The 11863-nt window shown below is 32.6% G+C and overlaps 1 protein-coding gene across 4 annotated transcripts; it reads right to left on the bottom strand.

The window, feature by feature from the left end:
• Positions 1 to 3084: 3084 nt before the first annotated feature.
• On the bottom strand, positions 3085 to 11441 carry LOC145317233 (uncharacterized). Of its 4 annotated transcripts, XM_080158213.1 has the most exons (6): positions 9906 to 11441; positions 9558 to 9686; positions 9165 to 9358; positions 8720 to 8896; positions 7767 to 8353; positions 4892 to 7653 (listed from the first exon to the last, which is right to left on the bottom strand). In XM_080158213.1, exons 1-5 carry the CDS (start codon positions 10261 to 10263, stop codon positions 8036 to 8038), a joined length of 1176 nt encoding a protein of 391 aa, XP_080014339.1. In that variant the 5' UTR covers positions 10264 to 11441; the 3' UTR covers positions 4892 to 7653; positions 7767 to 8035. The 4 variants fall into 4 exon arrangements, with proteins under 4 accessions (XP_080014341.1, XP_080014342.1, XP_080014340.1 ...); XM_080158215.1 differs by lacking the exons at positions 8720 to 8896; positions 9165 to 9358; positions 9558 to 9686; positions 9906 to 11441 and adding exons at positions 3085 to 3540; positions 3901 to 4071; positions 4445 to 4611 and having other exon boundaries at positions 4886 to 7653; positions 7767 to 8033; XM_080158216.1 differs by lacking the exons at positions 8720 to 8896; positions 9165 to 9358; positions 9558 to 9686; positions 9906 to 11441 and adding exons at positions 3085 to 3537; positions 3901 to 4071; positions 4445 to 4611 and having other exon boundaries at positions 4886 to 7653; positions 7767 to 8033.
• Between the last annotated feature and the right edge of the window lie 422 nt (positions 11442 to 11863).

Here is an 11863-nt window from a genome sequence, read left to right as displayed (position 1 = left end):
TAGCTATCTGCAAATTATTTAAAGACCAACAGACCAATTTTTATAGAGTAGCTTCATTTCTGACAATGAGTGGCTAAAAAAGGGAAATCTAGTTGGGTAAACCTCAAGTTGAATGGCTCACTTTAACTTTCATAAATAATTAAAAAATTCAAATATTCCCCCTTCAAGCTTCAGTGAGCAGAAATTTTACGGATATAAAGAACAATTACTTTATATAAATATTTACCGACTTTAATTTTCATGGTAAAATGATTCTTTTGGATAATTTAAAAAATGTCATCGGCTTGTAGAAATAAACTACTTTAAAAATGCTGGCGGAGACCTCTATAGGCACTTAAGGAAGGAGAGGGGAGTCGACCCTTTACTTTGCAATATAATTTTGAAATGATGGGGTAAGTTCTCTTGGGAGAATGGACTAATAAGAAGCTTCACTGTAATAATGAACCATATCGGTTCAGAGGGTAGCAAAATAATACGGTACACACAAAAGACAGACTCCCAGATATCCTGTTACTTTTAAATAAGGATTTACAAAATCCATCTCTATCTACTTTTCATAAATGAAAGATATTTTGATTAGCATTTTTTAATACACTACTAAAGATCCATGATTTTGCAGATATAAAATTTTCGTATTTTAATCATGTTAAAACCAGAAAAAAAGGATAAAAAATTTCTTGGTATAAGTAAGACATTGCCATCCATAAGACCTTCCTTATTATTGATTAATACTTCCAACTAATGTAGACAACTAACCCTTTAATTGCTCGACGTTTGTCTAGAAATTCTAACCGCGCATCGTGAAAGGAATTGCGTCTGTTTTCTGTCGATGTTGCGCTTCTGATATAGCAACAGTAGCTACAACTAATAACATCTGAAGTATTTTTATACAACATACGCTAAAATGGATAGTTAAAAAGGGTAATTTACAAAAAAAGATTTTTATTTCCTCCATAGTTATTAAATCTATTAAATAGAGAGATGAATTTGTATGAACAAACAGTTAACTCTGTGAGTCAGAACTCTCCCATGGGACCTCCTTGCTGGCTCTGGCTGGCTGGATGGATGGATTAAATTTCTGTTTGCACGGAATACACTTGACTCGAATTTAGAGAATATAATGCGGTTTTCAAAGATATCTATAGTTGCTTCATCACATCAAAGTATTTAGACATTGATTACATGTTAAATTATAGTATGAGTGCTGTTATGAAATTTGGAAGAAACATTGAGAGTTTAGTTAAACATTATATTAAAAAACAACTGACAAACAAATAATTAATATTATAAAGAAACTATCTATCAAAAGATATATAAATGCAATTTAGATTTTATTTGTGAAATCTTGCAAGATATATAAAATGACTGTTCAAATCTTTGGTTATATGGGAGGCAACACTCTAAGGGAGAACGATATCGGTTTAGCGGTTAGCAATAGCTTATATAAGGATAAAAAATAAAATAAAATCATCTTGATATAGCAAGTGTTACCAATTTATCCAAGTGACTGTAAACGTTAAATATAGAAATGAATTAGTGTAGTAAGCTGGGGGGAAACATTTAGTCAATGTCCAGCAAAACTTGTTTTGGTCCCAATCTCCCCCCCCCCCTTTAATTCTATCTTTTAAATGTGTCAAAAAGGTCCAAATTTGTCATCAATAAATGTATATAAGATATGTAACAAGAAAAAATTTCAAAATCCATTATGATTTTTAGTAATTGATAAATTTTCAAAACGTGAAACAACCATAAGGTATAGAAAATTATTTTTTTCAATGGGATGGGGGTGTTATTGGCTCCTAAAAAATATGGGAAATTGTCAAGGATTTGATCCGTGAAGAGGAGCACAATATAACATTCATTCACTCAATTTACTCCTTCAGCACTTAGTATATATTACACTAGATATCACTCATATACATAAATTACTATAGTGATCACACCTTCCCTCAGTAAAAGTTACGTATTAAAAAAAACTGATTTTCAGTATATATTATTCGCAACATAAAAAAAAAACAATGTGATTAGGCCAGTTGTATCAAAATTTAGGTTTTAGTTTATTTTACACTAGATCACTAGATCACTCATATACATAAATATTAAAGTGATCACGAAGCTGGAAAAGAGTTGATATATGTTACAGATTAATGTTTTTTAAGAGTATTTTTTAAAAAATTAAGTCTTATATACTTCACATTAAAAAAATTATCAAACTTTAAAAAAATTAATATTTTCACATTAAAACATTTATGTTTTTTGTGTGTTTTATTATACATATCTTAAAACCTATCAAATTGACAAATAACACATATTTTTCTTGAAGTTTACTCGTGGATACACAGTAAAATATGTAAGGTTTTGTTACATACATATTAAACTAACCAGAATAGGTAGTATATAGCTTTCTGGGGGTGATTAAAAATTCTCCCGATGATCGAAAAAATACACCCTTATATGGTAAAAAATGCCAAAAAACATTTTTGATTATGGACCCTGAAATTTCATTTTTTCATTTATTTTAAAATTAATTTAAATACCTAAATATCTATAGATATATGATGTTAAAAATCATTAGAAATCAGTTATTTGCTTTGTATATATATGATACAATGTAAGATAACTAAAAAGATAAATATACACAATTCTGAAATATTATGAATGCACAATTAAAAATGAGAATCTCGGCACCATTCTTCATTGAGAAAGGGGGTAAGGAAAGCATTAAAGAGTGCATTAAAAACAAAACATTTTGTAACTTCATGTTATTCCATTAAAAACGTCTTATTTCGTTTCCTTATGCTACAATTAATATTTTTTATCGATCGATATTCCATAAATCACTAAAGAATCCGTCGAAAATAAGCTAAAAGAGTTTTAATATTGGGAAAATTCGAAGAATTCGATAAGTATTTAGGAACCAATCGAAATGAAACGAAGAAATTCGTGAGAATAATCGGATAAATAAAACCAGTTCGAAATCGAAAAATTTTATGGTAGGTAGTTATTAAAAAATTCTTTTTTCTTAAAAAGAAAACATTTTAAGTAATCTGAAAAAATACTGAGAAAAGAACTAATATGCAATTTAAAAATTTCAGTTTTATTTAAGCATTTTTTTTTTAAAAAATTGAAAAGCATAAATAAAAATAATACAAATGCATAATAACTTAATTCGGCAGAGTTACTATGAAGGTTTGAGAAGACTCGATGGCTAGAAGATCTTCAAAATTTAAAAGCATAAATAAAAATAATACAAATGCATAATAACTTAGTTCGGCAGAGTTACTATGAAGGTTTGAGAAGATTCGATGGCTAGAAGATCTTCACCGTTAGCTCTAACCTCCGGAACGTCTTGAGGGAGGGGATAACCATCGTTGTTGAGAGGGCATCCTTGGGGGTCTAGATAGCCCGAAGCTAACAAAATTTGGAAGATAAGAGCGCGGTTCAGGGGTGCTGAATGGGCTGAGGACCAAGAGGGAGTCGTCCGTGAAGCGATGGAATTGGAGGCTTGGTCTGTAAGGGCTGCTAAAGACCTGGGGACTGCTGTGCTCGAGGATTTTAGCATAATCTTGGAGAAAATCTCAATAAGCGTTGTATCATCAATAGCTCGATAATGTTGAGCTGTAGCTATGGAGCGCCATCTGCCTAAGACTCGGATATGATCATCGCTCATACCTAATCGAAAGGCAGATGACACTCCTAAGCTTTTAGCAGATTTAGATGTAATTTTATGTGTAAGTCCTAAGTTACTATAAATTAAGTTTACATCCTTCATTAAGGTGGAAGCTGAAATGGCGTAACGTCCATCCGCGACTAGGATTCTAAAAAAATATAATTACCAATAAAATTTTGTGACAACTTAAAAAAGAAAAATGTGTGAGTATATTATGCTTAAAAACTCGCCTAGAAGATTTCGAAGTGGTACCATTCCCTGTACGGGGCAGCAGATAGCTCGTATCCAGACAGGAAGTATCTGATGAATACAACCGGAGCCTATTGTAATACAGGACCAGTAGAGAATAAAGACAATATTCTGATCCATTGAAGATCACGTAACTGGTGGAGCCCTCAAATCTAGAAAAATAATGTTTATGTTTTTGTGTAAAAAACGAACGCTATTCTAGATGAAATGCAGAGTTGAAGAATGCATAATAAATTTGAAAAAAGATTTTCTGGAATTTCTCTTTAACAATTTTACAGTAGAAAAAATAGGTATTGGTTAAGAAAATTATTTGTAATTTAAAACATTTTAAACTAAGACATTGAAAATCTTTGAAAGAATTTTTAATAAGAATTAGAAATTATTTTGCAATTATAATGTAATTTCCAATTTAATATTAAGTAAAAATAGATAGAAAAGAATGTCGTATGATATTTGAAAAAATTTCTGGGAAAAAAAATTTTTGAGAAAGAATTGAAGAAAGATTTTCTTGTTAAAAATAAGTACCTAGGGTCAGTCTTAGAGGATCTGAAGGTTACGCTCATGGCTGGCGTGTCTCCTAGTGTGGTAACCGCTAGATCACAAGCTCTTAATCTTAACAGGTCAGATATGCGTGCGCACAAGCTGTACTGAAGGTGCTGAGCCACGATTGCTCGGAGGGTCACAATTGGAATCTTAAGAAAACAAAGTTTCTATTAGAAAATAATATTAAAAGAAAATACAAGAGCGGAGAAAACTCCATGTCCTAAAATAGTTGGCCCAAAAAAACTAAATTCGAATTTTTAAGAAATAATCTTTCTATTAGAGATCAATGTGAATATTAGAAAGACGTAAAAAATTCCGTAATATTAAATGTAGTTTGATCCGACAACTTAAAAATAGCTAAGTAATAAGTATGAATCAAAATTATTTGAAAAATGATTTATTGATTCATATGAAACAAATTACCTGATCTGGATTCTTTAGAAAAGGTGTCACGTGCTTGTCGATGGCCAAAGTCAGGTACTGTATGGGCAGTTTAGGCGCTTTTTTGGTCAAAGGCTGTTCTGCAGAGGCTCTTCTCGTGATTCCCTGATACATTCTTTCAATTTGGGGGGTCCAAGGGGATTTCATATCTAAAGCACTGGCTAAAAAATCTATTGCGCCTGCCAATCCGACTACGGCGGATTTTTTAGCTGCGGAATCCTCTAAGTATTCAATGTAGGCGGCTAAATCCTTTTTTGAAAAATTTAACAGAGATTTATTTCTGTTTTCGCAAAATATTTCAAAACGGCGTAATGTACGATTGTGGAGTAGCTGCGTGGACTTAGTTCTAGAAGACGCTGTCAATTTTATATGGCGTTTCCTTTTTTCGGAAAGGTTGTATTTCTCTAAAACTGACGGAAAATACAGAGGGCCTCTTTTTTCTAGAGGTCTATTGTCTTTAAAGGTTTGTAACTGAGCATTAAACTTATGGTAATTTACAGTGGAATGTTTGAAAGACGTTCTCATTGTAAAGATGCTGAAAAAATTTTGTACAATTCATTAAAAAACATATTGATTAAAATTGTGGTAAAGGAATGGCATAGTCTTTACCGGTATGAATCAATAAAGCGAGAGTTTTAAACGTCTTATGACCGTTGAAAAGATTATTTGGCGTAGAAGCAATGTAGTAAGGATCCCAGAGCAAAAAATTTTTTACAAAAGAATTAAAATAAGATCCTTTAACAATACAATTCCAGAAAGGGTATGTCGGCCATAAGGGCAAAACTACCACTGCTGTTATATCCTCATATAATTTTAATTTATTAAAAACACGAGAAAGGAGAGAAATCGGTGGGTGGATGTAGTAGCATTCTGAACTGGTCAGGGAAACTGTGAAAAAATCAATATCAAAACAATTTAGTTGGGGGAAGGGGGAAATGAATTTCTCTACTTTACAATTCTTAGATGTTGCGAAACAGTCAATGGAAATTTTGATAGAAAAATAATTTTGAAGAAATTGAAAATCATTAGAACTAATCCCAAATTCATTTGAGGATTTAAAAAGCTTAGAGCCTAAATCTGCTAAAGTAATAAGTGAACTGTCTCGGGGCATCCATTTAGGTATAATACGGATTGCGTATTGGAATTCTAGAATTTTTAATTGAATTAATAATTTTTGAATAACTAAATTACGGCTTCCAATACGCAAAAAAGAGTAAAGGCACATGCTATCTGTTATCCAAATAACCAGCTGTCCTTTAAGGGTGGCGAAATAATTGCTATAATGTTCAAAAGCTTTAACTATACTTAAAAGTTCTCTATGGCCTGAAGATAATTCAGCCTCTTGTGGAGTAAATAAATAATCAGAGATAATCTTACAGTCTCCAGCTTTGAAGGAAAAGGCTGAGTGGTCAGAAGCGTCTGACACAAAAATATTACAATGTTTATTTAAATCATTAGGATCAATGTTGTCAATTAAGAAAGATGTTTGATGGGGGGAAAAAACTTCTATTGTTTTGGATTCAGTACGAATTGGTTGCCCGTTTAAAGAAACAAAATGTTCTTTACAGAGGGACAGCTCTTGAAACATATCTGCATTGACAAACAAAGCTCCTTTCCAGCCATACTGTGAGGTGTAAACACCAAGGGCATGATTAGAGTTTCTTGCCACGACGCGAATAAAATCTCCATGACTAAAATATGCATGACATAATTTGCCTAAAAAGGAGGCTAACATAGTAACATCTACAGGATCGTTAGAATCAAAAGCAGCTAAAATTTTATCAAGAAGAAATAAAACTTTCTGAATTTTAACAATGGGCAAGGAAATTATCATTTTACTACTATCAAGAATAAAACCTAAATATTGTATACGACGAACAGGTTCTAGTTGACATTTAGAAAGTTGAAAATGCCAACCTGCACATAGTAAAACTGATAGGACAAAGTGAGTACTAAGAAGACATTTAAAATAATTTACTTCGACAGTCAGGCCGTCATCAATATAGACACTCACGTCTATATTGTGACGGTGACAAAAATGTTTAACTGGGCGTATCAAGGCATCAACTAGAAATACGGCTGAGGCAACCCCGAAGGGAAGCCTCAAATATTTGTAAAAAGAATAGGAATTATCAGCATTTTTATAACAAAAACCAAAAAGTTCAGTAACGGCAGGATGTAGATGTACTTGATGGTACATGCCCCGCAAATCCCAAGATGTAAAAAATACATCCTGAGAAATGCGAGGCAGCACTGTCTTAATATCATTTAAAGAGACGTTCTCTGGCTGGAGAAGTAGATTAATGTGGCGGGATAAGTCGATGCACAATCTAAAAGCAGGAAATATTTCGAAAAAATTAAAAAAGGGGTGAAAAAATGAAAGAATTTTTTGAAAAAAAAATTGAATTTGAACAAACAAAAATATTTGAGAGGTAGGGAAAAGAATTGAAAACGAAAAGAATATTTTATAAAAAGAGGGTAGAAAAAGAAGAGGGGAATCAAAAAAAAATTTGAAAAAGAAATTTAGGATAATATTTATGTGTCGAAAAATTTCCTGAGTTTAGTTGTGTTAGTTAAACTACATGTTCTGCTAGCTACCGTAAGAGGTGAACAACAATAAGGCTGATGATCGATTTGAGCAATAATACCTTTGTCTAGCAAAGATTGAATCTCTTGACGAACAAATTCTGGATTGCGAACAGCGCTATTGTTGTTCTTCTCGAAATACGGTAACACTGGAGATGTAAAAACTTAAAAAAAGATAGATTATGGAGAATAATTGTAAAAAAGAAAACAAAAAAATTTTTTGGAACAATTTCATATAAGAAATAAAATGTGAAAAGAATTATTCTCAATAATCTACCTGGTTGATATCCAAAGGTAAGTGTTTGCAAAACAAAAGATGGTGCATGGAGAATATTTTTATAGAAATTAATTGCTGTAAGTGAATGAATCGAATAAGCTGGCGAATAACTAGATAAAAAATCCGATTGAATATCATATAAACGTTTATAATGGTCATAATCTTCTGTGAAACAAAAATTTTTTAGAGAAGCGATATGAAAATTTGGAATGTCGGAGGTAGGTATCTGTAGGTTTAAATCTTGAATAGCGTAAAGCGGGGTGGACTCATTATTTGGGGTTGGCGGAAGGACAGTCTTCGACTTTATGACCTTCGCCGTTACATCCGTGACAGCGAAGAGATCCTCGACCTCGTCCTCGAGATCCTCTACCCCTAGGGTTTGAGCCTCCATTTGAGTTAAACCGGCCGTTAGAGAAGCCGCCACGTGCTCCTCTGCTATAGTCCCCTCGAAAGTCAGGCAGGGAATCCGAGATACGTTGCTGCTGGGTGGTGAGGTAGCGTCTGTTACCTGCTAGCGCCACCCGGTTGGCGTGGCCGATGTTTTTCGAAAAAGCCAGTTCGATATACCCGATGGAGCTTTCAGCTATCTAGATAAAAATGAAAATCTTTATAATTTGGAAAAAATATGTTAATCTTTAGCTCAATGAAAAGAAATGTGTCGTAGGAATTATCTTTCCTGTAGATAAAAATAATGAAACTTAAATGAACTGAAAAATAATGCAAATGTCACAGAATAATCTTATAAACCTTTTTTCTGTGGTGCGGGAGCTAATAAAACTGGTGTTAATCAAATGTTTGCACGTCTTCATTAAAAAGCACATTTGAAAAAATAAATGTCATGAATAAAAAACGATTCCTATTGATCGAATTTGTACGTAAGAAAAACTAAAAAAAATGGCATAGATTTAGTTATTACAAAACGAAAAAGAAGAAAAAATTTATGAATTTCTTGCCTTTATTGCTTGATAGCAGGCTTGCAGCGACTGCTGTAGGTCATATAACAAGTTCTTGGGGGCTTTCAGCGCCACAAGACGCTTCGCAGCATCCTCGACATAATTCTTCGAACGGCAGGTGTCTCTTAAGACACATTTTAAAAATGTGAGAGAGACGTCATTCTTTTCATCCAAAGACTTAATAGAAAAAACTATTGTGAGATTTCCAAGAAAAGAATTTCAAATTTGAAAAAAGATAAACAAAAAATTTAATATTTGAGATAGCAAAAAATACTTAAATGTGGAAAAGAGAAAAAAATTTTGTAAAGAAATGTAGAAAAGAAAATGCCCTTAACCCAAGATAACTGCCCTTTTTTTGTTTAAAATAGACTAAATAACCCCTACATATATTAAAAAATATATGTTTGACCAAGAAAAATTTTTTTTAAAAAAATGTTTTTCTTACGTTTAAATGTTCGAAGAGGCGTTCCCGTTCGGCATGTATGTCTGCTGTCGTCATGCCAATCCAAGCAGGTGGGTCTGACAGTATTTCAGCTGCTCGCCGGAGGCGACGTCTAGCTTTTCGGCCGCCTACTAGTTGGCTGCTACTGTCGGAATCAGAAGAGTGCTTCTTGCTCTTCTTCTTTTTCTTCTTCTTTCCTAAAGAAAGAATGTATGAAAGCATAATAATCCGAAGAATAACGTCAAATATTCAGTCGGTGTTCATAGAAAACAAGAAATTTGTCTTTCAAATAATTGAACCAAAATAAATTTCTGTAATAATATCGGAAAATTTTCAAATAGTTCATACATGAGAGAAAGAAAGGATTTCCTTTTAAGTATTGAAAAAAAAAAGTACCTTTTCTTTTCCTTTTAGGTTCATCTGATTCCGAAGAACTCGACGATGACGAGAAAGAACTGGAAGAAGAGGAACTACTAGAGTAGCGTTTCTTCTTTTTTGACTTCTTGCGTTTAGGGGAAAAATCATCTAAAAATAAAAAGATTTAAAAAAAATAAAATGGAAAAAGGTGTAAGGTAGTAAAAAAGGAAAGAATAAAAAAGAGGGGGGGGGGGGGGGAAATTAAAAAATTTTGAGAAAGAAAAATGTTTGTAAGGGTAAAAAATTTGTTAAGAAGACAAAATTCATATGAACTTCAATTTCTAAATCATTGAATCAAAATCATGAGAACTAAGTATGAAATTTTACCTGAAGACACTGAAGCGTGTCTGACAGGCATCTTAACTTTCTCAGATTCAATATGTGGAGCTGCTGACACTGAAGGTCGCGCTGGAGCTGCAGACTCTTGAGGTCGCGCTGTCATTTTCGGAGGCTGATTAATTTGTGGCACAAAACCTATCCCCGGCAAATATGAGCCCGCTGGGGGAAGGTTGTTTAACCCCAAGGGATCTTTCGGATCCTGGGGAATAATAGTTTGTGCGACCGATGACGGACCTGGAGCTACAACCGACGAGGGAGCTGAGGTATTGACTGGGGCTGAATAGGATCTAGCCAAATTTGTGGTTGGAACCACTGTGGATGCGGGGGGGGGGGGAATTATCCTCATCTGAGGAGTTGTGTGAATGTCCTGTAGGAACAGGCATTTTTAGGTCTGAAGAGGAAATTTAAATTTAAAGGAAAAAATTTAACAATAATGTTAAATTAAAGAAACATTCACGAAAAAATTTCATGCAAAAATAATAACAAATAAAAACATGCTGTAATTTTTAACAATTCAGTATTTTGTAAGAAAAGAAAATTGAAAAAGGAAAAAAATTTAACTTAATTCAAGAAAATAGTGTTGAAACATTAAATGAAAGAAAAATAAGAATTGTTTGTAATAAGAAAGAAAAAGAAAAATTTTAATAATTTAATTTAATCAAGAAGTGACAAGGTGTTGCGACATTCTGCTTCGAAATCTTTAAAAAACTGGCCAAAATTATCATAAACAGATTTTGCGGCGAAAAAATCGTCATCTAAAGTATGGTTAATTTCTTCTAATTGTTCTTTATAACAAGATGCACGATTAATCAACTCTCTAACTACTAAATGTTTATCAGTTTTACTTTGATAAACGACAAAATAATGCAGGTTTAAGCCTAAAATCTGCTTATAGGCAACTATATTTTGAGCATGGAATGACTTAACACTCCTGAGTTTATAGAACTCGAATGGTGTCATGATAAAAAACGTTGATCTGAAAAAAATGTTAGAGACATGAATAGGTAAGTATGTCAATTTAGAAAAAACAATATTAATATAAAAATACCGGAATTAAGAAAGCAGAAAAATAAAAAATTTCTAATAATAACTAAAGGGTTAGGGAGGGTGGGTGAAAACGTATTAAAAAGCGATGTAAGAGAGAGTACTAGCTCTATCGGTGTAATGAAAACGAATGAAAATATGAAAAACGTTTTGTATTAAAGTAAGTTTTAGGAGATTTCAACTCGTGTGCCGGCAGGCTATAAAAACGTGCGACGCGCAAATTTTCGAGAATGCTCCGTGATGTATTTCAGCAATCGATCAATAAAATAATATCAATATTCCTCATTAATTCAACAAAAAATGGCCATTTTGTAACTTCATGTTATTCCATTAAAAACGTCTTATTTCGTTTCCTTATGCTACAATTAATATTTTTTATCGATCGATATTCCATAAATCACTAAAGAATCCGTCGAAAATAAGCTAAAAGAGTTTTAATATTGGGAAAATTCGAAGAATTCGATAAGTATTTAGGAACCAATCTCCATTTACTATTTAAATTCTCTTGAATAATCCCCAAATGCAAATAAAATCCCCAACTGAAAATAGTAAATGAAATAATACGTTGAAAAAACATATATATAATACACTAAAAACTAAAACTTACTGTTGAAAACGTATTAAAAAGCGATGTAAGAGAGAGTACTAGCTCTATCGGTGTAATGAAAACGAATGAAAATATGAAAAACGTTTTGTATTAAAGTAAGTTTTAGGAGATTTCAACTCGTGTGCCGGCAGGCTATAAAAACGTGCGACGCGCAAATTTTCGAGAATGCTCCGTGATGTATTTCAGCAATCGATCAATAAAATAATATCAATATTCCTCATTAATTCAACAAAAAATGGCCAAAACAACAGCTGTCTGTTTGTTGAGAGTTGGTTAAAATAATTTAATATGAGTT

This window comes from Acartia tonsa, chromosome 4 (genome assembly GCF_053477335.1).
Source record: "Acartia tonsa isolate MP-2025a chromosome 4, ASM5347733v1, whole genome shotgun sequence".
In the NCBI taxonomy this organism is placed as follows: Eukaryota; Metazoa; Arthropoda; class Copepoda; order Calanoida; family Acartiidae; genus Acartia; species Acartia tonsa.
Note: the sequence above shows the minus strand (reverse complement) of the source record. Positions and strands in the feature narration are given on the sequence as shown.

Excerpts from the sequence above, each read along its gene's own strand:
- LOC145317233 (XM_080158213.1), bottom strand. The coding sequence starts at position 10,263 with ATGAGGATAATTCCCCCCCCCCCCGCATCCACAGTGGTTCCAACCACA. Across the intron at positions 9,687-9,905 it reads ACACGCTTCAGTGTCTTCAG|ATGATTTTTCCCCTAAACGC; the intron begins GTAAAATTTCAT and ends TTTTATTTTTAG. Across the intron at positions 9,359-9,557 it reads ACCTAAAAGGAAAAGAAAAG|GAAAGAAGAAGAAAAAGAAG; the intron begins GTACTTTTTTTT and ends TTCTTTCTTTAG.